At 49.5% G+C, this 24,504-nt stretch overlaps 2 protein-coding genes across 3 annotated transcripts in view; one reads left to right on the plus strand and one right to left on the minus strand.

The window, feature by feature from the left end:
• The window catches only part of LOC134034222 (protein TANC2-like), a 76,857-nt gene extending 60,429 nt beyond the window's left edge, over positions 1-16,428 (plus strand). Inside the window, 19 exon segments of the mRNA XM_062478616.1 lie at positions 289-570; positions 723-844; positions 3,306-3,537; positions 3,699-3,868; positions 3,972-4,052; positions 4,171-4,368; positions 4,701-5,141; positions 5,380-5,502; positions 5,621-5,857; positions 5,962-6,147; positions 6,300-6,393; positions 6,619-6,752; positions 7,043-7,166; positions 7,305-7,480; positions 7,714-7,846; positions 9,551-9,642; positions 9,913-10,059; positions 10,996-11,096; positions 11,969-16,428. Coding sequence (XP_062334600.1) covers positions 289-570; positions 723-844; positions 3,306-3,537; positions 3,699-3,868; positions 3,972-4,052; positions 4,171-4,368; positions 4,701-5,141; positions 5,380-5,502; positions 5,621-5,857; positions 5,962-6,147; positions 6,300-6,393; positions 6,619-6,752; positions 7,043-7,166; positions 7,305-7,480; positions 7,714-7,846; positions 9,551-9,642; positions 9,913-10,059; positions 10,996-11,096; positions 11,969-13,973 — 5,078 coding nt within the window. The 3' untranslated portion in view covers positions 13,974-16,428.
• Positions 16,429-16,590: 162 nt separating this feature from the next.
• Positions 16,591-23,343, minus strand: LOC134007973 (transmembrane ascorbate-dependent reductase CYB561). 2 transcript variants are annotated; one of them, XM_062447761.1, is made up of 6 exons: positions 22,923-23,343; positions 21,882-22,099; positions 19,169-19,267; positions 18,880-18,983; positions 18,313-18,470; positions 16,591-17,814 (listed from the first exon to the last, which is right to left on the minus strand). In XM_062447761.1, the coding sequence occupies exons 2-6, from the start codon at positions 22,090-22,092 to the stop codon at positions 17,622-17,624; spliced, it is 765 nt and encodes a 254-aa protein (XP_062303745.1). In that variant the 5' UTR covers positions 22,093-22,099; positions 22,923-23,343; the 3' UTR covers positions 16,591-17,621. The 2 variants fall into 2 exon arrangements, with proteins under 2 accessions (XP_062303745.1, XP_062303742.1); XM_062447758.1 differs by having other exon boundaries at positions 21,882-22,095; positions 22,923-23,340.
• Positions 23,344-24,504: the final 1,161 nt, after the last annotated feature.

Raw genomic sequence — 24,504 nt, forward strand, 5'->3', positions numbered from 1 at the left:
TGACAACCCCTCCGATAACCTTTTGAATGGAACATGTTCCGTGTCTAATCAGGCAGTTCATATGGCTATTTCATTTCACTCTTAATATATTACCCCTTATCCAGATAACTGGAGTTTACCATGCGCTGTCAGTGTAGATGCACAGCACCCCCTTTGGGTTGAAAATGGACACTGCACCAAAATATCAGCGTTAGAGTAAATACAGTTAACACTTTTGCTTCCCTCTCATCGTGTCAGGGACAGTGTAGTGAGCGTTGTGTTTAACTGTTTTCTCTTCTCATGCCGCAGTGCGATTTGCTCCCTACCGACCACCTGACATTGCCCTGAAGCCCCTCCTCTTCGAGGTGCCAAGCTTGACCTCTGATTCGCTCTTCACCGGGAGGGAGTGGCTATTCCAGGAAGTAGACGCCCGTCTCCGTGGTGACGACCCAGCAGCCAATCGTGGGGTAGTGGTGGTTGGCAACGTGGGCTTCGGCAAGACAGCCATCATCTCGCGGCTGGTCGCACTCAGCTGCCATGGCAACCGCATGAGGCAGATTGCCTCGGACAGTCCCCATGCATCACCCAAACGTACGCTTGTGTGTGTGTGTGTGTGTGCGCTTGTGTGTACATGCAGTTGGTGTGTACACACAATGTGTGTTTAGCTCATTCCTTCCACCAGTGTAGCTGTCGTTGTTGTCATTCTAAATGTGTGTTTGTGTGTGTGTGTTTGTGTGTTGTAGATGGAGAGACGTTGCCCCTGAACCAGACCCAGCACTCCCATGGCACCCTGGGGGGCAGCTGCCCGGGCACCCCAGAGATGAGACGCCGCCAGGAGGAGGCCCTCAGGAGACTGGCTTCCCAGGTGGGTGGCTGGCTGGCTGGCTGGCTGGGTGGTTGGGTGGCTGGCTGGCTGGGTGGTTGGGTGGTCAAGCAGAAACAGGATGTCTTGGAGGATGACAAATCAGTGCAGTATTTAGAACCCGGGCGTGGTCTTTACCAGTCAGGGCTCGACAATAACGATGGCCCGATGGCCCGGGGCCAGTAAAAAGTAACGTCGGGACAGTTAAACTAGCAACTCACTGGCCCGATCGGGCCACTGCAAATTATTGATTGAAAAAAAAAGCGCATTGTAAAAGTTAACATCCTTCATATGTTTTGCTATCTGCTAAATGCATAAATAACTTTGCAGCTCGTGGGGCGCACATTTGGCAAATCAAGAGTTGAGGAGTGACGAGTGGTTGTCAAATTGTAATTCTCTAATCTCGATACATTTTTTAACAACTGGCGCGAGACAATAAAATGAAGATGGCAGCATAGAGCTACGAGCTCAAACGGAAGCAACGTTTTTTATGGAACGAAGATGCACTGTGTCGTCTGTCGTATGTTCCCGTCTAAAGCAGACAAAAGTGGATATTTTTACATTTTACAGAGGCACCGACAATTTTCGAAAACAATACCTGACCAGCCATGCTAGCAGACAGCACCTGGTTTTCGTGACAGCTAAGCGGATGGTTGACAATCCATCTTCCAGGCCGTTGACCGTGCTGGTCAGGAATTTAAATGTAGATGCCCATCGTGTTATTGCACGATTTATAACAACGGCATATCACGTAATTAAGACGGGCCAGCCGTTCGCCTCGTTCCCCCAGGCTATTGAACTGCAGCAGAAGAATGGTGTCGACTTGGGTACTTAGTATCATACTGATGAAATGCTATGGAAGCTTTTATATATTAGCATTGAGGGACCAGAAGTTTCAGTTTCAGCCAGAGTTGTGCAGAGATGGCTGTCAGCAGGGAAGAGAGCACGTCACGTTTGAGGTTAAAAGTCAATTGTTTTGCTGACTATTACCTTTTTATTTTTTATCACTAGAAATGTGATTTCACTTTTGTTGTTTTTATATCCAGGATGTGTTTAATAAATGGTTAAACATGTTAACAGAATAACACAACTTATAAGTCTTTGGTTTTGTTGTAACAATGATAAATTACAACTTTTGGAGGGGGGGCCAGTAAAAATTGTCTTGGGGCCAGTAAGTTTCAATTTTTTTTAATGTTGATCCCTGCCAGTGCATCCATGCTAGGTACACTCCCTGGGTCATGAACTTTAGAAGTGTGAAATGCCAGACAGACGAGCATAATCCAAGCTGTTCTCTGACTCTCTCTCTCTCTCTCTCTCTCTCTCTCTCTCTCTCTCTCTCTCTCTCTCTCTCTCTCTCTCTCTCTCTCTCTCTCTCTCTCTCTCTTTGTCTCTCTCTCTCTCTCTTTGTCTCTCTGTCTCTCTCTCTCTCTACGTACTCTGTCTTTCTGGCCCTCTCTGTGGTGTCATGTAATATTCATAAGCCAAGGGAGCTGTGTTCCAGTCAGGCCATTAGATCCCCTTAGCCCAATGCATTCTTAATAAGAGACGGACCCAGAGGTTGACCCCCCCCCCCCCAGCGCACACACACACACACGCGCGAAACACTTCAGACGTCCACCGACACACCCAAAGTATCCCTACTTTCAGATGTGTCCAGAGGCATATATCTCTTGATTTAGTGCCTGACCCCTGGAGTAGTGAGATATGTAACTGGCTCTGTTCAGAAGGGAAGTGGTTGACTGAAGCCTCCAAGGCAGTAGACTCAGCTATTCAGCTACACAGCTCCCTCAGGTACCCGGTATGGCAGAGTAGACCTCGACACTGTTTACATATTCAAGGCGGGTCTTTCTCCTCCTTCCTCCCTCTCACGTTCTCTCTGTCCGCAGTGTCTCGCATGGTTGATTGGAGGAGAAAATGTCAATTTGTAAAATCGTTAAGACGCGCAAATCTGTATCCAGGGAAACGTCATAGATTCTGGATTCTGCTAGTTGGTATCCTATTGAGCGGATCTGGGTTCTGGCTGAGAATGCTGGTCCTCCTCCCCAGGGTCCTACTGCCAGTTATATCACTTCTCACAGTGCCGGCGCTCAGACACGGCGCTTCCATAAGTAGACGCCTTCATTATATTCTCAGCACACTGATAAAATATTGAGAAGCACTCCATTAAATATTGAAGATATTTTGTTTGCAACTGGAGTAGCTGTTGTTTTGCTCTTTCCTAGCCTCTGTCTGGGCTGTGGGTTTGGTTAGTCATCAGTGAACATTACAGTTGGACTTGACAACTGCAAGACTGCAACTGAGACTGCGAGTCCTCAGTACAAATGACTCGGTTCGCTTTCCAAGCAAAGCACCACCACACATTCCGAGGCGTAGGCACGGCTAGACGCGGCAAACGCCGACACGGAGACACCCGGTCGTGACGCGCCTTCCCTCTGTGTCCCCTCCCTCCCTGTGGCCCCCCCAGGTGGTGGCCTACCACTACTGCCAGGCGGACAACGCCTACACCTGCCTGGTGCCGGAGTTCGTCCACAACGTGGCCGCCCTGCTGTGCCGGGCTCCTCAGCTCCTGGCCTACCGCGAGCAGCTGCTCAGGGAGCCGCACCTACAGAGCACGCTCAGCCTGCGCTCCTGCGTGCAGGACCCGCTGGCGGCCTTCAGGAGGGGCGTCCTGGAGCCCCTGGACGCCCTGCACAGAGGTCAGTCTGCTGGGGGTCGGGGGGTCGCAGGGTAACCCCCCCCCCCCTCCCCGAGTCGAGGTTGATGGATGCCGTGTTTGTTGTTGTTAGGGTTGGTACCATTTAGGAGCTCTGGTGTTGGGCGTGCACAACCCTGTTTGATATCTGCGTACCTGTTACAGAGAGGAAGATAGGCTGCGAGGAGGACTTGATCATCTTGATCGACGGGCTGAACGAAGCGGAGTTTCACAAGCCGGACTACGGAGACACCATCACTTCCTTCCTGTGTAAAACCATGGAGCGTTTCCCCCCCTGGCTGAAACTGGTGGTCACGGTACGCACCTCGCTCCAGGTGGGCTCCAGCACACACACACACACAGTCTCTCTCTCACACACACCTCATCACGAGAGACTGTAGAGAGTCGCTTTTATTTACTGTTGTGTTCTCCTTCCAGGACATCACCAACAGGCTGCCCTTCCACCACGTGTCTCTGGACAGGCTGGAGGAGAGTGACGCCATCGACCAGGACCTGCAGGTCGGTCTCACGCACGCACGCACACGCACACTTATTCACCCACATTGTCTTACAAACTTCCGCCCTCACTCACTGTGACTGTGTTGGGATGTCCCCCCTCCTTCCTCCCTGTCTCCAGGGTTACCTGCTCCAGCGTATCCAGGGAAGTGTCGAAATCCAGAGTAACGTGTCACTCAACGGTCGTCTAGACAACGCAGCCTTCACCAAGCTGAGCGCCCACCTGAAGGCCCTGAGCCGAGGGTCCTACCTGTACCTGAAGCTCACGTTGGACCTCATAGAGAAGGGATACCTGGTACTGAAGAGCTCCAGCTTCAAGGTACACACACATTCACCCCCTGACTGGATGGAACACACACATTTCAGAAATTCCATGGTTCTGAACCATTTTCTGGTTGGTGACCGGCTGGTTTTTATTTATTTCAAGTTTCACGTTTATTTGCCATTTATAACAAGAACAGATACAGGTACATTGGAATTATTTGGTCCTGCTCCCATCTACAATCCCCAGCTGCCTGTCTAAACTTAGAATACATCATCCAAACATATAATAAATACTCTATATGAGCTATAGTTATCATTTATTTTATTTTTATAATACTGTCAAACATAATCAAATGCGCTCATTTGACTTCCCCTCCAATCCACTAGGTGGTGCCGGTGAGCCTGGCTGAGATTTACCTCCTCCAGCTCAACATGCGCTTCCCCACGCAGTCCTCCTTCGAACGCGCCCTCCCACTGCTCAACGTGGCCGTGGCCTCGCTCCACCCCCTCACAGACGAGCAGGTGTACGGGGCGGTGAACGCCGGCGTCATCCGCGGCCCCGGCCTGGACTGGGAGGACTTCCAGCAGCGCGTGGAGCAGCTCTCGCCCTTCCTGATTCGCAGACGGGACGGGACGCGCATGTTCACGCACCCCTCCTTCCGGGAGTGGCTGATATGGAGGGAGGAAGGAGAGAAGACCAAGTTCCTGTGCGACCCCCGGAGTGGACACACCCTGCTGGCTTTCTGGTTCTCCAGGCAGGACGGCAAGCTGAACCGGCAGCAGACCATCGAGATGGGACACCACATCCTCAAAGCACACATCTTCAAGGTACTGCACTTACAGCCCTGTCTGTCTGTTGGAGGTACAGGAGCAAGGTGGCTGGTGCAAAGAAAGGAGGCCTAAACATAATACCCCAAAAACGTAAAAACACATAATACCCGAAGTACAGGGTCAAGCACCTGATTTCTTTTTTTTTTTTTTTTTTTTTTTTTTATCAAGGACTGTGTTTATCATAATCCTGACTGGCTTATCCAACTCTTAACCTCCTCCCCTCTCCTCCCCCCAGGGCCTGAGCAAGAAAGTCGGGGTCTCCTCCTCTGTCCTGCAGGGGCTGTGGGTCTCCTACAGCACAGAGGGGCTGAGCACGGCGCTGGCCTCTCTACGGAACCTCTACACACCCAACATCAAGGTACTGGACACACACTTGTACACACTAGAGCTGCTAGTCTCAGCTAAGAACCACACGACAAACACACACAGAAACCTCGAAGCAACTTCAGCCAATCACAGCCGTCTCTTCTTCCTAGGTGAGCCGCCTGCTGATTCTGGGCGGGGCCAACGTGAACTACCGGTCCGAGGTGCTGAACAACGCCCCCGTGCTGTGTGTCCACGCCCACCTGGGCTACGTGGAGACGGCAGGCCTGCTGCTGGAGAACGGGGCGCACGTGGACGGCGAGTCTGACAGCGGCCTCACCGCCCTGGGATACGCCTCCGCCGCCGGACACCTGGCCATCGTCACCACGCTCTGCTCGCGCAAGGCCAAGGTCAGGCCACATCAGCAGATTTGACAGTGCTAGATCAGCTGTGTAGAGATAGGAAGTATTCCATGTCGCGTGTATTCTGACGATCCCTCCTTTTGTGTGTGCAGGTGGACCATCTGGACAGGAACGGTCAGTGTGCGCTGGTTCACGCCGCGCTGAGGGGACACCTGGAGGTGGTCAAGTTACTGGTGCAGTGTGACTGGAACCCTGACGGCCAGCCGCCAGGAGCCTTCACCAAGAGCCACGCTGTCCAGCAGGCCCTCATCGCTGCTGCTAGCATGGGCTACACAGAGGTACACACACACACATACATACACACATCGATATGGAGAACACAAAGACATAATAACACAAAGGCTCAGACGCTAATGCTTTTAATGAGTCTTTATAACAGCAAGGATGGTGTTCCTAATTCCTACACCTGTGCTGTGTGTGTTTTGTCCAGATTGCTTCCTACCTGCTGGACCTGCCAGAGAAGGATGAGGAGGAAGAGGAGAGGGCCCAGATCAACAGCTTTGACACCCTGTGGGGAGAGACCGGTAGGTTCTCCTACCACACCACCATGACGTGACAAACACACATCAAGGAGCATATTTCTCTCAACCTTTAATTATTATATTATTTGTTTTAAATCTCTGGTACTCTCACTCTCTCTTCCCCATCCCTTCTCAATCTGTCTCTCTCCACCACCCCCTTCTCTCGCTCTCCACTCCCCCCCTCTTCCCCCTGCCCTCTCCCTTTCTCTCCACCACCCCCCTACCCAGCTCTGACTGCGGCAGCAGGCAGGGGGAAGCTGGATGTGTGCCGGCTGCTGCTGGAGCAGGGGGCAGCCGTGGGGCAGCCCAACCGCCGGGGCATCGTCCCCCTCTTCAGCGCCGTGCGCCAGGGACACTGGCAGGTGGGTACCAGGCAGCAGCTAGCCCAGCAGGCTAGCACAGCCTCACTACTGGAGCCCTCTCCCCCCCCTCCTAGCCGCCCCTCCTAGCTATCTCCGAGGTCATCTCTGATCGAACACGACTGGATGGGTGCAAGCCTGACCCTCCTCCCAAGAATCGGTTCGCAGTCCTGTCATATCACATCAGAGAGGTTCCACGTTTGCGGTTTAAGAGAATTCGTTAGAGAGGGTGAAGCGACTTAGTTAGCCTCGGCTCCCCCTTTGACCCTCGATTTTATTCCGGTCTGTCACAGATTGTGGACCTACTGCTGAACCACGGGGCGGACGTCAACATGGCCGACAAGCAAGGCCGCACGCCGCTGATGATGGCGGCCTCTGAGGGACACCTGGGCACTGCAGAGTTCCTGCTGGCACAAGGTCAGAGGTCACCGCCAGGCTGTTCCGTGTTAACAGATAAGATCATACTGAACACTTGGTTGTCATGCATGAAAAGGGTCAAAGATGAGTCTTAACACTGGCTGCCTTGACAACATGACCCCTGACCTTTGCTCGCAGGTGCATCTATTGCGTTGATGGACAAGGAAGGCCTCACGGCGTTGAGCTGGGCGTGTCTCAAAGGACACCTCCCATTGGTCCGCGCCCTGGTGGAGAGGGGCGCAGCCACGGCCCACGCCGACAAGAGCGGACGCACGCCCCTCGACCTCGCCTCCTTCTACGGAGACCCCGAAGTGGTGAGTCATCAACGGCCGACTACACTTACGCTCTCGGTTACCTGTTACCTCTAAAGAACCAGGTTACTGACGATGCCTCCGAGTAGATCCAAATCAAAACATCTCAATCGAAATTCATATCGCTTTTTGTATTTTTTACAAGCAATGCCACTGAGGGTTTCACACACACCCATAGAACTTCACCTAAGCCATCCCAGAATAGCACCAGTCAGCCCCTGCTTGTCTGTGTGCAGGTCCAGTACCTGGTGGAGCACGGGGCCATGATAGAGCACGTGGACTACAGCGGGATGAGGCCTCTGGACCGGGCCGTGGGCTGCAGGAACACCTCGGTGGTGGTGGCCCTGCTCAAGAAGGGAGCCAAGATAGGTACGGACCTGACCACCTGGGGCCGCCGGGGGCCACCGGGGCTGGGGGAATGTTTCGTAGTCTAGCTGAGATCGGTTCATCAAACCTATGGAGGAAAATAAATGGTTTTACCTTCTCAGTTTTTCTTCTGTGCTGAATCCAGTCTAGTGTTTGCTTCAGATGAAGATCCACTAGGTTTAAGACAGGGTTCTCTGGCAGTGTTTGAATACTTTTTTTTACCTGGAGAGATAGTGGCTCTCGGTCTATGGACTGCTGACATGGCTGGACACCCTGCTCCCTGAATCCCTCCTACTCTGAAGGTGTATGCTTCTCCCAGTCAGACTGCTACCCCCCCCCCCCTCCTGCCCTCCATGCTTACCATGGTAGCTGGCTCCTAGTCCCCCCATCCCCCCCTCACCACACCTGCTACTACTGCCACTGCTTCACTGCTGCTGCACTCCTTTGCTAACTCACTTCTCTAACTTCCAACAACCCACCTCTGCCTTCTCTTCTCCACGCCATTTCCCCCCCTGCTCCCTGTCTCTCTCTCTCACTCTGTCCCACCCACATACTAATGTACTCATCCTTTTACTTCTGGGACTCCTGGGGGTCTTCCTATGGGTTGGTTCCATCCTTCCTTTCCTAACATCCTACCTTCATAAACCCCTGCTCTAACACGGCAATTGAAACCCCCGACCCCGCCCCTCCTGACTCCGCCTCCTTCACTAATCAGGATATCAGACGCTCCCCACTCGACCCCGAGGTAACAGCCACTTTACCTCCCCCCCCCCCCCGTTTCTCTTTTACTGTGCCTCGCTCTCGCCCTGCTTGTCGACCTCTCTCTCTCTCCTCTCACGCACTGTCTCTCGTTCTTTACCTCTCTCACAAGCTGACTCATCTATTCTTATGTATCTTCCTCTGCCTCCCTTAATCTCTTTTTTGTTTTGCCTGTTCTTTTCTCTCTTTTTCACTCCCGTTTCCCTACCTCCCCTCCCCCTCTCTCTGTTTCTATGTGTGGTCTGTGATTTCCGTGATTCAAGTTGAACATGATCCAAGTCACCCAGTCTAAAATGGCTCCATCCCATTCATCTGTCACCTCCGCGTGTGTGTTTGTGTGTGTGTGTGTGTGTGTTGGTGTCTGTCCTCATTCTCTACCTCCACTGGGGTCAAACATATTAACCTCTGATCACTCCGGCTCTGGCATGACCCCTGCTGGTGGGAGGGCGGTGGTGCATGTGACCGTGTGACCCCCCCCCCCCCCCCCCGCCTGTCAGTGCTCCAGCATGGCTTGTGTTCGTCCGTGTCTCCCTGCGCAGCATGCGGCTGCCTAAGACAACCACGCGTGGCTGCGTATCGAGCTGCAGCCGAACGCCACGCACCCAGTTCCAGTCCACCGTTTCGTTCCGCAACAGAAGTGAGGTCCTTTCCCCCCACACTCCCCCTCCCCCACCCCCCAGACGTTTCCATAAGTCCAACCACGTGAGGTGCAGATCAGAAGACAGTTCAAAACCGGGGGGGGGGGGGGGCCCTCACAGCCAGCTCTATGCTGATAACCAAAGTGTGATCGGGGGCCGGGTCCCTGTGTAGACCTGTCCAGATATCTCCTTCCTCCTGCTCATTGTCCCCTCTCCTCTATGCCTGCCCCCTCTACCTCCTCCTCCCGTCATCATCACCTCCTCCGTCCTCTCCTCGGGCCTATCCCATAATGCACCGCGTCGGCGGCAGGCCCGGCCACGTGGGCGATGGCCACCTCCAAACCGGACATCATGATCGTCCTGCTCAGCAAGCTGATCGAGGAGGGCGACGGCTTCTACAAGGTCAGGCCCCCTCCTCCCTCCACACCCAGAGCTCCACCTCGGAGGTCGTTCAGGACTTTTAAACAGTCCTATTAGTCCTATTAGATGTCACACAGAGAGAATTCAGCATTGGTTGCATTTGACACCACAACACTTTGAGAGCAAAGAGCGCTCCAGCGCAGTGTGGCGTACGCTCCTTTGTGTCATGAGTACTATTGTCTGACTATTACGTCTGTACTAACCTACCTTTGTAACGTGTGTGTTACAACGTGTGTGTGTGTGTGTGTGTAGAAGGGGAAAGTGAAGGAGGCAGCCCAGAGGTACCAGTACGCCCTGAAGAAGTTCCCCAGAGAAGGTTTCAGCGAAGACCTCAAAACCTTCCGAGAGCTCAAGGTCTCTCTGCTGCTCAACCTGTCACGCTGCCGCAGGAAAATGAACGTGAGTAACACACACACACATACATACACACACACACACACACACACACACACACACACACACACACACACACACATGGAACAAACACACACACTCACTTGATTGTGCACTAATTGTGACATCTAACGCACTCCTCCGTATCGGCCACTCACCGTCATCAACACTACCAGCCAGGTGGACCACTGCCCCCTGCTGGAGTTAAAGACTCATCACAGCTAACACCAGTTAATACATAGCTTCATACATAGCCCTGCATCCTCCATCCCTTCCTCTGGTTTGCTTGGTTCTGGTCTGTGTCTTCTTCTGGTCCACCAGTTGGCAAGGTACTAGTTCAGGTCTGTCTCGGTGGTCTATGGTCAATGTTCACCTGCAGAGAGATGGGGAACACAGGTTTTATTGTGTATGTATGTATTTGTTTGTGTGTGTGTGTGTGCTTCATAGTGTACTACTGGCAATGCACATTTCATGTGATTTTTTGAAATGTAATGTTTATTGTTTCTTTGGTGATTATGTGTATATGGTTTTAACAGTGTCAGCCATATATATATAGGTTGGTGTATTTGCAAACGGCAGAATCCCATTTCTCATCTCTATGTGATACGGACTTATATTATTACACCTTTGTTATTCTTTATTGACTGAAGATACCTTCACGACTTCAGAGATATTCCCATGTGTCTCCTGTGGGACTTGATACGTCGAGTTACACTGTATAGTATTTCTTTTTGTGTATCTGCATATCATTCAGCTTTACATTAAAGGGGTAACTCTTATCTCCTCTATCCTGTCATCCTCAACTGTTACCCATGTTTGACTCTTGAATGACTCATGTTTGACTCTTGAATGACTCTTGAATGACCCATGTTTGACTCCTTTATGACTCATCTCATGGATGTGTGGCTCTGTGAATGACTGTTGGCCTGTTGTTGCTTGCAGGACTTTGGGATGGCTGAGGAGTTTGCTACCAGGGCGCTAGAGTTGAAATCCAAATCGTACGAGGCCTTTTACGCCAGAGCCCGCGCCAAGCGCAGCAGCAGGTAACCATAGCAATGGAGAGACAGGGGTGGCGTAGGCCTGGCGCGCAGACCGGGGGGCGGGGGTGGGGGGAGGAGGAGCCTAATTGCAAGGATCTGATTGGCCTCTCTCGGTGTCATTCGACCTCTGCCCTTTTTGAGGGGGATTCCTACACTGGGTTGATTTGATGTTACTGTGAGAGATCAATGTGAGATCACCAGAGCACCAGGCTCTGAGACTAGCTCTGTCACTGGTCTGTTGGCATCTTAATCACCACGCATCCACCACCACCACCACCACATCCATCCGTTTACACCTTGTGACTCCATTTATGCCATGAATTCACTGCTGCTGACTGTGGCTGGTCATGTATGGATGTACTTATATAGATGTTTAGGAAGGATAGCGCCACGTGGAATCACTGAGCTGCGTCTGAACAGACCGCTCTGAGGACAGTGTTAAAACACGTTCAGCTCTTGTTCTTCACATTCACTTCACAGTCACATATCTAACACATATTTTCACCCGGCTGCCTTGCCTACACCTCTCGACTCACTCTCTTCTCTCATCTTTCATCCTCTCCATCACACAATTATTTAGATTCTCAAATACACGAATCATATTCTCAGGTTAGTAAAAAAAAAAAAAAACTATGTGCACGCTGTCTTCTTTCTCGAACCCCTCCTCTTCTCACTCTGAAAACCTCCTTCTAACATTCTGTCCTCAAACAGTCTCTCTCCTACGCTTCTTCTCTGTACCGACTCTTTATCTACTCCTTTCTCTCTAAACTCCTCTGTCTCTCTGCTCCTCTACTCTGTGAAACCCTTGTATTTCCTTGTCGTCCCTGGGTCATCTCTGCCTCACCCCCTCCCTGTGTCTCCCCTGCGCCCCCCAGGCAGTTCCACGCAGCCCTGGAGGACCTGAGTGAAGCCGCCCGCCTCTGCCCCAACAACCGAGAGATCCAGCGGCTGCTGCAGAGGGTGGAGGAGGAGTGTCGCCAGGTGGAGGAGGAGCTCGAACTGCCCCCCGACGACGCCCCGCCCCCTTCCCTCGAGCCCCGCCCCTGCCCGTCGGAGCTGGAGGCGGGCCAGGAGCTGTACGAGGAGGAGGAGGCGGACTACATGGAGAGAGACATGGAGGCCCCGCCCCCCTGCGACCCCCTGCCCCGCTCCTCCCCGTCTCCCTCCGTCCTGCCCCTCTCTCACAGCCTGACGCCCTCCCCGGGACACCGCGACCCGCCCTACCTCTCTGGAGGCCAGGCCTCCCTGGGCCAGGCCTTTGAGTTCCGCCCCGGCCCCCCCGCCATGTCCTCCCCCACCCGCCAGGCGTACCAGTCCTCCTCCCCGTCTCTCTCCCCGACTCACCAGAGCTCCCACTACCGCCCCAGCCCCCCGCACACCTCCCCGGCTCACCAGCCCTCCGCCTACCACTTCAGCCCCCCTCCCTCCCCGCTGCGCCGGGGGCCCCAGTACCGCGCCAGCCCCACCTCGGAGAGCGCCGGGGGGATGTACCGTCCCCAGTCCGCCTCCGCCCGCTACCAGTCGGAGCACCAGCACCCGAGCCGGCCCAAGTCTCCTCTGTCCAAGATGTCCAGCCAGCGCTCCTTCCAGCTGCCCTCCCAGGGCCCGTTCCAGGAGCAGGCCCACCCTCCCCAGCAGGGCCAGTGGCTGCAGCCCGCCAAGGCCCAGATCATACGCACCAACCAGCCCAGCGCGTCCGCCCACTCCAGCGCCGTGCTGGGCAGCTCCGCCTACTCCCAGATGGCTCACTCCATGTCGGCCCGCCTGCCCCCCGACCTGGCCGAGCTGGGGGAGGGGGTGTACCCTAACCTGGGCGAGGGGTACCCCAGCGCCCTGGATGGAAGGCCTTCTCTTCAGGTGCAGGCCAGTCTGAGCGCAGGGGCTCTCTACCAGCAGGTCGGGGGCCCCATGGAGGATGACCTCCCCCTTCATCAGAGGCCCTCTTCAGCCTATCGGCCTGGGGGAGGAGGAGGGGGGCCGAGGTACGGCCAGACCCCCCAGATCAGCCGCAGTCAATCAGCAGCCTATTACCCTGTGTCGCCCCACGAGCTGGAGATGGAGCTGGAGAGGCAGGCAGCGCTGGGCTCCCCTGAGAACCACCACGGCCTGCGCCGGCCCATCAGCTCCAACACCTCGGAGCCCAAGCCCCACATGTCTACCCCCAGACCTCTCATCCACTCCCAGAGCGTGGGCCTGCGTTTCTCCCCCTCCAGCAGCAGCCTCGTCGGCGGCTCGGCTGCTAACCTAGGCCCAGGCTTCCGGCCCTCGGCCTCGGCCCAGCAAATGGAGATCCCACTGCAGCTGGCCTACGAGAGCGGGGTCGGGGTTTACTGCGACGACCTCTCGCCCGTGTCGCCCCCGGAGACGATGGACATGAGGGTGGTGGGGGGGACGTACCCCGGCGAGGCGCTGCGCTCCCGGAACACGCCCTTCATGGGGGTGATCGACAAGACGGCGCGGACGCACCAGTACATCCCGCCGCATCCCCCCGCCGCCGGCCGCTCCTGGGCCGTGTCGTCGCTGGACACGGTGGTCACCAGCCCCGCCACGTCGCCCAGTAACATGGCCGCCACGCACGGCTACAACCAGCCGTCCGGCCTCAGCCACATCGCCTACTACAACCGCACCAACAACGCCCACAACGGCCACCTCCTCGATGACGACTACTACCAGCCGCCGCCCTCCAACGGGGCCCGCGACGGCCGGTCCGACGGCGTGGGCAGAGTGAGCCAGGCGCCGACGTACCCGGACGTGAAGGTGGCGCGGACGCTGCCCGTGGCACAGGCCTACCAGGACAGCGAGTACAGACAGTCCAGGGAGAGGCAAGGGCCCACCTCCCCCATCAAACCAAAGAGACCCTTTGTAGAGTCCAACGTCTAGACGGGGGCGAGGGAGAGGCGCAGTGAGGGGTTGACGAGATGGGAGATGCTGTGCCAGTCGAACTCTAAGAGAGAGAGAGAGAGAGAGAGAGAGAGAGAGAGAGAGAGAGAGAGAGAGAGAGAGAGAGAGAGAGAGAGAGAGAGAGAGAGAGAGAGCGGAGGAGAGAGGAGGGAGAAAGACTGTCACTTGAGGAAAGCCAGGCCTGCTGACGTTCACTGATGAGTCATCCCACAACAGTCTGAAGAGAAACAAGAGGCTTGCTGACGTTGTTGAGTCACGGAGAGACAATATTTTGACAGGAATGACTTCTACTGCTGTACATTCATAAACATCCAAGCTACGACCCTCTCCTCCCCGAAGCACTCTCTCCTTGTACCTTACTCAGATTTTCACTGGGTTTAAAACATTTTTTTCTTTCTTGGAAGTAAAATAAACACAATGACTCAGAAAGACTGAGAATATTTCTGCCTAGGTGTTTTGTCGATATGAAAAAGGGAAGGCCTTGGGAAAAGCATTTCGATCTGAAGATATGTTATGTTTATAATCTGGGAGCCTCCAGTAACAGGCAGGACACTCTGCTTTCCCCAGCCTTGGACTGCTTGTCCTGGGGTAGTTTGAGGCCAGTCCAGAGCCTGTCTGGTTCATCCATGGAAGTCCAACTCTTAAGGCCTCCTACTCTAAAATGGCACAATAACGACAGACTGTAAGAACATTGTCATCTGCTGTATCCGGGACTGCAACTGTCCTTAACATACTTGTACATAGGGAATAAAAAAAAGAATATTTATCATTTAAGTTATGTTTGTAAAATAACAACAACAAAAAAAGAATATTTCTGTTGGACTGTATATTTTTCCGTTTTCCTTTAGCATTTTCTAAGGTTTCCTCCTGAGGTGACATGAAAGCCTTGAGGAGCACCCGTTTCAAATCAATTTCAGGTTCACCAATCGTTGTTTTATTCTTTATGGCTTAACGGTTTTCACATCCAAGCTGTAGTTCTTGAAGCTTCAAACAGGAACGCTGACCTGCTTTAACTGTGTTCAGATCCTGACAGCCACGTCGCACATACATGTTTTTATCACCATATAAAACCTTTAAACACATCTATCAACAAGGGAACACCTGTGGAAGAAAGGAGGGGTGCAAAGTTAAGCCCTGTGTGTTACATGAGGGAAATGGGGTCCAAAACTGGAATTGAACTGGAATCAGCCAGTCAGATATCAGCGTATTGATCCATTGAGAGATTTACCTAATCATTTGAAGTTTTGTCTGGGGATACACTTCCTTTACACAGTGCCTTTTTCATCTGAGTAGGATGATGCTGTCAAAGGAAGTGATGAGAATGTTTCTTTTTGACATAAATGACAGTTATACAGGGGTGTGTGTCTGTCTGTACTCCACATAGTGTGACTTCATCCAGCTCAGTGCAACCTGACAATGAAGCATGTAGACACTGTCTGGTGACAGCCCAACCCCTACTCCAGTCTGGCACTTAATGAGCTATGAAGAACAGACTCTTCTCAGTCTGTTCACACAAACCACTATCATCTATGTTCCACCTACAGTTTGTATTTCCCATTTTTCGGTGTCTCGCTGTAATATTTCGCCTTTGAAAATCAGTGACGTTCTGACGTTTGTTTTCAAGCCAATGCATACTTATTTATTTATGTTGTTGATATATTTTTTAGTGAGAGCCTGTTTTGGGTTGAGGGGATTTCTTCTGTATTCTCTCGGCTCTCATTGGTTCATCCTTATAAACAAAGATAACAAGAAAGTTGAAAGAGACTAACGTATACCGGCAAGACCCTCCAGTCATTTCGCCATTGAAATACTTTACAGAATGAGCCTGTTGCTTGGACGCACCTTCTGCCAATCTCGGAGGCCTATCCAATGATTGAGCCTGATTCCTGGAGTAGGAGGAGCTTCTAGTCAGTTCCCTCCTCTGACAAGTGGACATAAGGAGGGAAGGAGGCACAAAATAGTGTTTATTTTCAAAATCCTTTTTTTATAGAGTTGACTGTAAATGACTGTACATGTCGTGTTGATTTCAAATGCATGGTTGTTCTGTCTCTCATGCTCCTATGAACATGTAGTACAATAATGTAACACGTGTTTGTACTGCAGGTGAACAATATTGATTCTGGGTAATCAGTATTTGAACGGAGGAGCAGAGGAAGGGATACTGATGGAAAATATGTTTTCTGGCAAATATTCGCTTTTTCAGTTTTCTTTGGTTACCGTAGAGTTTCCGGGGGCTTGCTGAGCAGAATTCTCTGTACATTGTCTGTATATGTGAGTTGTGAAGTTTTAAACCAGAAGGTCATAAAAACATGAATGCGTTTTCCTTTGTTCGCTTTTTTGAAACCCAGTTAAACGATTGTAAACTGTACAATCCTCTGTATGTATGAGAAAATAATGTACTTATTTAAAAATGGTTACCACTTCAAAGAAAAGAAAGATGAAAACATTGTACGACTCATTGTCTATCCATTCATAGTCATAGCATGTCTATCATGGTTCTAAAACCCTGGATCATTTAGTACATCAGGCTTCTATTTGAATACAACTTCAATATAAGCCTCTGATTCACACTAACACAATGACAAGTCAAGTCCAATGCCAGTGTAATAATTGAGGCATGCCACTTTAATAATGATATGATGGTAAGCAAGATAATGGATTTCCATCAGTTCATCAGGCTGTGTTCAGACAAGAAGTCATCTGAGCATACAAATAAACAAGCAGCAAAAAGGAATCAAACCTTCTTAATTCATTACAATATGGACAACAGAACTACATCTTCATACACGGTTTATAATATTTGCACAATCTCTTTCAATCTGTGTTTATGTAATGTATGACACAGGCAGATCTTTACAAAGGAACATCAAGCACACAGGAATGCACAACAGCTCAATGAAGAATACTTCAAAATATCAGACTAAAAACAATGTCACCAGTACTATCTTAATCCATCTTTATACAGCTACAGAAACGTGAGTTTACTTCTTAATCTAACATCAAACATTATGCTGATCAACTGAAAGCTAGAATTAATGTTTGTTTCTTATCTGTGGAAACATCTACTTCTCATTCCCCTGACAGATCCTTTTACAGTACCCTGGTAAATTATACCTGATTATCACTAGCTAAACTACTGACAGCTCTCCAACAAACTTCTCACTTAATCTCTCAACTGTGAATGGAGCAATGTTAACCCTATGAAATAGTGCAACAAGAAAATATCTGGTGGACCCAGTTTGGCTTGTATTTGGCACTGCCTTACCAAGACAAAGGCACACTTTAGCATTCAGAAGTAATTTATAGTACTGTAAAAGAGAAACAGGAGATAATCCATTTAATTTCAGAGGTCGTTTCTTGTCAATATATTTGGGTTTATGGCACTTGTGTGATTGTTAAAATGGTTACACCAGTTTAAGTCAGTTGTGTAAATCTATGAACACTAGGGGGCATATGTGAGCCGTCCACATTCAGTACAGGAAATTGGATTGAGGGCAGCTACTGAACCAGAGGGGTTGTGTACCACCTACAACATTTCAAAGGTTCGGATCAAGTTTTCAGGAAACAAACAACGGCCGTCCATTTTCAGGAGGGGGGGGATTAGAAGAGGGAGGGAGAGCAGCTCTACTAAGGTGAGTTGGGGCTCCCTCCCTCTGTCAGGGTCTTAAAGTGCACCGACAACGCCTCCTCTTCAGGGTGGGGGGGTCGTCTGAAGTCCTCCCGTGTCACCACGTAGCCCACCAGCACCCCGAAGCCCACCAGCAGTAGTCCCAGCACGTTGGCCAGGACTCCCTCGGAGTCAAACTTGGAGTAGGTGTTCCTGGAAGGACACACCCAGTACACGCAGTTATGTCAACAAGCTAGCACACAGCGATAACGCCAACCAATCTGTAGATTTCAGATCCATCGTTACCTTTGTTTACCCTTGAGACCTGTTTAAATTAGTTTATTATTATAGCTTGCTCGTCATGTTTAAACTGCGGCTCTGGTAGACCTGTCCATGTTTGTGATTTGTCATATGGTGCAAACACTGCCCTTTTAATAGGATAACGCTCATTGCTAGACTGGAAAACCTGAGTTGACCTTAACGAGATTATAACCACCGTCATGACCCGAATTTCCCCATTGTGGGACAAATAAAGGTATATCTTATGACAACGCCAATACGTGATTGCAGTTGTTAGCCTTATCCTGTGTATCCTTAACTTGCTTTGAAGGACAGGCCCCAGGTGTGTCAGCAAAGAATCAATCCTAATATCTAGACAGCTACAGCCAGGATGGATTGCCTCCGCTCTAAGCAGTCTGAAGTATAACTCACTGGATGCTGAAGAGCAGTTTCTCCGTGATCCCCAGCAGGCTGGTGCCCACAGCCATGATCAGCAGCACCAGGCCAAAGAAGGCGTGGAGAGGCAGGTACCAGCTCCTCAGCCGGGCCGACGCCCCGGGGAACAGGAAGAAGGCTAGGCCCATCACCCACTAGAGGGATGGGGGAGAGACACAATGGATAAGTGAAGAGAGAGGTTTAGAAACAGGAAGAAGGCTAGGCCCATCACCCACTAGAGGGATGGGGGAGAGACACAATGGATAAGTGAAGAGAGAAGTTTAGAACGCCCGGGGAACAGGAAGAAGGCTAGGCCCATCACCCACTAGAGGGATGGGGGAGAGACACAATGGATAAGTGAAGAGAGAGGATTAGAAAATGATTTTGTCAGAAGAGAAGGAAAAGGATCTAAATTAATATACAAAGCTAGCCGATTCATTTTTCTTAAGAGCACTGCTTTGTCCATACTCCATCCCAACCATTTAATGCAGGCCCATGAACAAGGAAAATTGCATGTTGTGTGTGTGTGTGTGTGTGTGTGTGTGTGTGTGTCTGTGTCTCCACCTGAACACAGAAGAAGACGAAGGTGGCCATGCCACACCAGCTGTGGAGGGAGTACATGTTTGGGATGTTTGCTGTCCTGTGAAAGTCAAACACTGCAACCATACCTAGAGAGAGGGAGAGAGCGAGCAAAAAAGAGCAAAAGAGACAGAGATGTCAACAGTCAGAACTATAGGGATTTTAGCGAATGGGTTGAAGCAGCCCCATTCACAAAAGCCCATCCTTATCTATGCCCTTTCACAATGTTCACAATTCATTAACGTTTTGGAAAACACACACACACAGGTCTTACCCACTATACTGATGACAAGTGCAAGGAGGTGGATGGCCGCATGGAGGATCTTGACATTGCGTTTGTTCTCATTCCTGAACACCCTGTACACTAGGATGGCTGTAGAGAGAAAAATATTTCATAACAATGCAATTATTTTTCTTTAAAAGTATATAAATCTTATATGTAATTCTCAAGAGTTATGAGGTATGTGATTACATAGTAGCTAAATGCATGTCAGGTTCCCTCAGAAGAGCTTCAACAGCACAATTTCACAGTCTTCAGACTCACAATTATGGGGAGATTAGAGAGCGGTTGTCAAAGGATCCTTTTTTTATATACAATATGTTTATTAGGTTTTTGTCAAAGGATCCTTAAGGATCCTTCATTTGAATGCAGCTTGGAGAAATAATGAATAAAAATGCTTACTAGATAAAATGTGTATTTGCATAGGATGTGTTGCTTCCATATGTGTATTTAGACAGGATGGATTAGCAATAGCTTGCAATATGTTTTAGATGTTTAATATGTTCCATTCTGTTATGGATCAGCAACTGCTTGCTGATGTGCAATTTAGATAGGATGCTTTAAAACGTCTTGCGTAAAGTTTCAGACAGGAGGCCTCTGTATGACAGCTAGAAACTGTTTGTTTAGGATTTATTAGAAACTGCCTGCATAGGATGTGGTTGGAAAACGGCTTGCATGGAGAGAATACAGGGAGCCATAGGTTTCTTAGAACACAGGATATGTTAGAGACTGACCACATAGAAGTATACGTGACAGTTGGCTACATGCGTTATGTCCATTGTCCAAATTTCGAGAATTAGTCTCTAGGTTTCCTGTGCATAGGAACAGGTGCCCTGCATGACCTACATAAGGAAAGCATATAAATATGATGTGTGTGTTAACGTTAAGGGAGCACTTCGAGTGCTGCCCCAGACACAGTCTCTCACTCTGAGTCTCAGACACAGTCTGACACAGTCTAAGTGAGAGTCCTGTTACAGTCTGTCTTGTTGAGTTGATACTTTCACAGTTGTTGAATTGCGGAACTAGGCTCCCGTTTTATTATTTTTCAAGTCGCCTCTGCAGAGGAGGATAGGGTCTATATCTTTTGTATTGTTTTCTTATATTTTACAATAAAAATGTGAAAAGACAGTCGTTGTCCGTCCTCCCTTGTAAACCCCCCTCCGGATCTGAGAGACACACACAGCGCCCCACGCCGATAACCAAGGTGAGTCTCCGGGAATCGCGACCAGCTAATTTGACATGAAGTAAATAATCTGTCTGCACTGGTGTTTACGCGAAACAGGGTTTTGAAGATTCAGCTGTTCAGGCTCACTCTCTCTCGTAGGTGCGGTGTCGTGTCCTTAAGTAACGGGTTGGTTGGGTGTAGTTGGATTCTCGCAAGAGTCTCTAGCCAACCCAAAGCCGAGCGTGTGATCTCCGCGCACGTAACCTATGGAAACCGTGAGACCCCGAGCGTGACTTGGGTCAGAGGTGAGACATTTGAGGGGCTGATCCGAAAGACGGTCAGCGCCGCAAACACATACTCGTTGTGAGCCCCACGATCATTCAACACGGTCTAAGACACATACTTGTGACTAGCCCAGTCTGAAACACACATACACACACACTTGACCAGCTCAGTCTACGGCATGATTCCAGTCAAGAGAGCAATTACCAAGGTCACACTAATAACATCAGCTTTTTGGCAGAAACTACATGAAGTCATACAGTGACAAGGTTTAGATTACGTTATGGTCTGTTAGAGAACGATGACGTAAGACAAACACTGCCCAGATACACACACAAACACGTATACACACACACACACACTATTTAATAGTGTCACAAGGGTAAACAAGAGAAACCTGAATCACCCAAGGCTAAAGCAGTCTGTCCATCGTCGGTTTGTCTCCAGACACCTGCTCTGTCCCCAGGGTGTTTCCAGCACCGTGTGGACAGCTCTGCCTCACACACACACACTAATGGCTCACTGACCTTTACACTTATTGTCCTAATCTAATTGACGTAGCTGGGATTGGAATTGAATCGCTACAGCTGAAATGATTACCTTCATAACAAGTTTAGCAGGCTTCTCCATGTGGCAGCCAAGAGCGACACTTGAGAAGCTACGTATATTGGTATTAATGTAAATGGCATGTTTAGTTGTTGGGCAAAAAGGAGCTCTGTTTTGGGTGTGACCGTACAGAGTATTCCTTAGCAAAGCCTCTAAGTGATCAGTCAACACAGGGAAGTCTTCACAATGTGGGAATTTTCAACCAAACGTTCTTGACACACACACACAGTATCCTTTTTTACATACACACATATGACCACACAGAAACACATACGCACAATCCAACATAGATGCACAAATAAAAGCTTCAGTCAGACATCAGTGCTCTGGTTTAACAACATCAGATCTGTCTTCCTGAAACAGCCGTTGGGTCTGTGACTGGGCCTCTGTGTAGCTTTTGCCTAGCATTTTACTAATTTAATAGTTCAGACAGAACCTCCAGGCTACAACTACTATAACAGCCACAGTGACTATCAGACAGCACAGCTTCCTTCAAAGGCTGATGTTTGTTGCTGGGGAACAGTAAACAGTTTGCAAGCAATTCATCTTCCTGATACAATAGAAAAACATTATTTTTGTATGTGAGTAGACGTAATCTCTCTGTGCTCTGGGTCTGCATACTACTACTAATGTGTTTGTTTGGCTGAAACTCACCATCTCCATAGAGGAAGACCAGGCCCAGCACCATGCAGAGGGGATGAACGTTGAACTCCCGGGAGGATCCATCCCAGGCATAGCCCCCCCGGTAGTGACCCATCCACACCCCTGTGATCACCACACAGGCCAGGCCTAGCACCTGGGACCCCCCCACATACCAGGGCAGGGGCCCCAGACCTCGCATAGCATGCTGGGAACTCTCCTCCATGGTCTGACTAGCAAAGAGGGACATAGAGAGAGTGAGAGGGGCTTGGGGAGAAGGAGAGAGGGGGGTTAGGGATGTGTTGTGTTGTGTTTGAAGAAGAGAGGGCATAACCTCAGCAGCAGAGAGAATTGCGGTTGAAATATGTGAGCAAAAGGATATGATGTAATTACAAAAACAGTTTATTATGCTATTTAATTATTGCTTGAGGATTCAGATAATCCTGTGACATAATCTTATGTGTACCATTCACTACGCGTAAAAATGTTATGCTAAATTTCAGAGGTGGGAATCCACGAGGTGATCCAACAGGTGACGATCACTACAAAATGGTCAGCCAAGAGTATCTTCGGCATTTGAGGGCTAATTCCATGAATTTGATTTCGGCATAATTATTTTCCAATAAATATACGTCTCACTGATAATCAACATAAAACTATTGCAGCCTGTTTTTGTACTGGGTTCTCGCATCGTTCTTCAAAGTAAAAAAACGTGTTATGGTTCATTCATAAGACAGCGTGCGTGCATGACAAACGGGGATAACGTGAACCGTCTTCTTATCTTCTTGCTTCCTCAAGCTACCTCATGTGATACTGTAGGATGCATGAGATCTGCTTACGAAAACATGTCTCATTACATAACTAGTACAATTTGAAGGGTAGGTTACGGTACTTTACAAAGTGGTGTTGTGCTAAACATTCTTTCTTAAAAGGGCAATTCAATTGTCTATATGTTGAAAATAACACAGCCACTCTGTAAAACTGCGAAGAGCGAGGATCTGTATTTTGCTGAATGGATACAGGTTCATATGAGGTGAATCCACCACTATCACCTACCTCAGAGGTAAGTCCTTTATAGCTTTCTGCCGACAAGTCCGAGAGCCGAGATCCTTATTAGTTCCGTCACTGAAGTGTGTGTGTGTTTTGGATCAGTTCCTGAATAAAGAGCTAGACTGACCTATTACTGAGGAAACTGGGGGAAAAAATGTCTTTGAACTGCCGAGAAGTGGCAAGATCTCTTCGGTGATCCCCGCAGCATGCGACCCCTTGGGAAAGCGTCACATTTGAGATAACTTGCCCAGTCGTGACGCAAAACAACCGTGGCGCAGCTGAAATTGGACAGATGAGTAGATTGCCGTCCTGTTGCCACTCCTTTCCTTCCCTCTCTCCATCAGTAACCACAGAGGAGGGAGGAGCCCACATTGTCCATTACAAAGAAGGATGACTAAACCCCTCAAACGTCCAAAGGTCTGTTACCTTGGCGACAGAAGATGCGAAGCCTCTGGGGATTGACATGCGTTGGAGAAATTAGACCTCTCCACACCCGTCAATGAATCGTAAGCGATTCATTGGATATGAATGTGAATATATAAATTAGATTGTGCATAAATTTCAACGGGTCTGGTCAGCTAGATACATGCAATGTAGTGTCCCTAATTGATGCAGCTAGAGCTATTTCTAAAACTACAACTAAAAAAGAGGCCTATTATGTTGAATGTGGAAATAGGTTCTTACATTCTGAAAAACAAACACGCAATTGTCTAATTGCAGTCCAATTGAATGCACTGTAAAGGGCATCACATAATGGGACCAAAAGGAAAACAAGTAATAAAGACCACATTCAAGAATTGGTTTGCTGTTGTGTTCTCACAGGCTACCTCAAGAAGGCGACACAAATTTAATGGTTGAATAAATGTACGTTTGCTCCAAGCAGCATCTTTAAAGAAAACAATTGTTTGTAGGAATACAATGCTGCAGTTTAAATTGATACAAGAGTAGATGAAGAGTGGCATAACAGGTTTATTTGTGCAAATTATTAAACAATGTCAGAACAGAGGCCATGGTCATCAATAATGTTGTAAAATAACACTGGGTGGATTAGGTAGGTACATAGAAATATAGTCACAAAAATGCCAGAAGGTGGATTTTGGTTTTATGATGCTCACACATTTATATATAAACCTGGAGGTCATGTTGGTACTTTTAAAGGTATTGTAATGATGGTGACACCAGCTAATTCACTATTAGTCTCAAGCGAGGAGCAGAATGAGAAGCCATGTAAGAAGATGTCGGTACGTAACTTCTCCAGGAGAGTCCTGAAAGACCTGAGACGTGTCATCTGTGGTTGCCAGACCTCTAGGCCCGAGGATGAGGAGGACTAGAACACTTGTCCCCTTTAGCACACAATTTCTCACATTTTAAATTATCAGTATTTTGGTGATAGGCTATATATTGGTGACAATAGTCTGACATAGGCCTAGTGCATGGAAAAAGCCAGACCCGTATATGATAGTTCATGGCAATTTCGCCATTTTAAATCATAATTAGCCTACTCAGTTTTAAAAATCGAGTTTGTAAACTTCCTCAAATAGCCAACAGATGGCGGTGTATAAAACTACAGTTACACCACCCAAACGGA

Source organism: Osmerus eperlanus, chromosome 2 (genome assembly GCF_963692335.1).
Source record: "Osmerus eperlanus chromosome 2, fOsmEpe2.1, whole genome shotgun sequence".
In the NCBI taxonomy this organism is placed as follows: Eukaryota; Metazoa; Chordata; class Actinopteri; order Osmeriformes; family Osmeridae; genus Osmerus; species Osmerus eperlanus.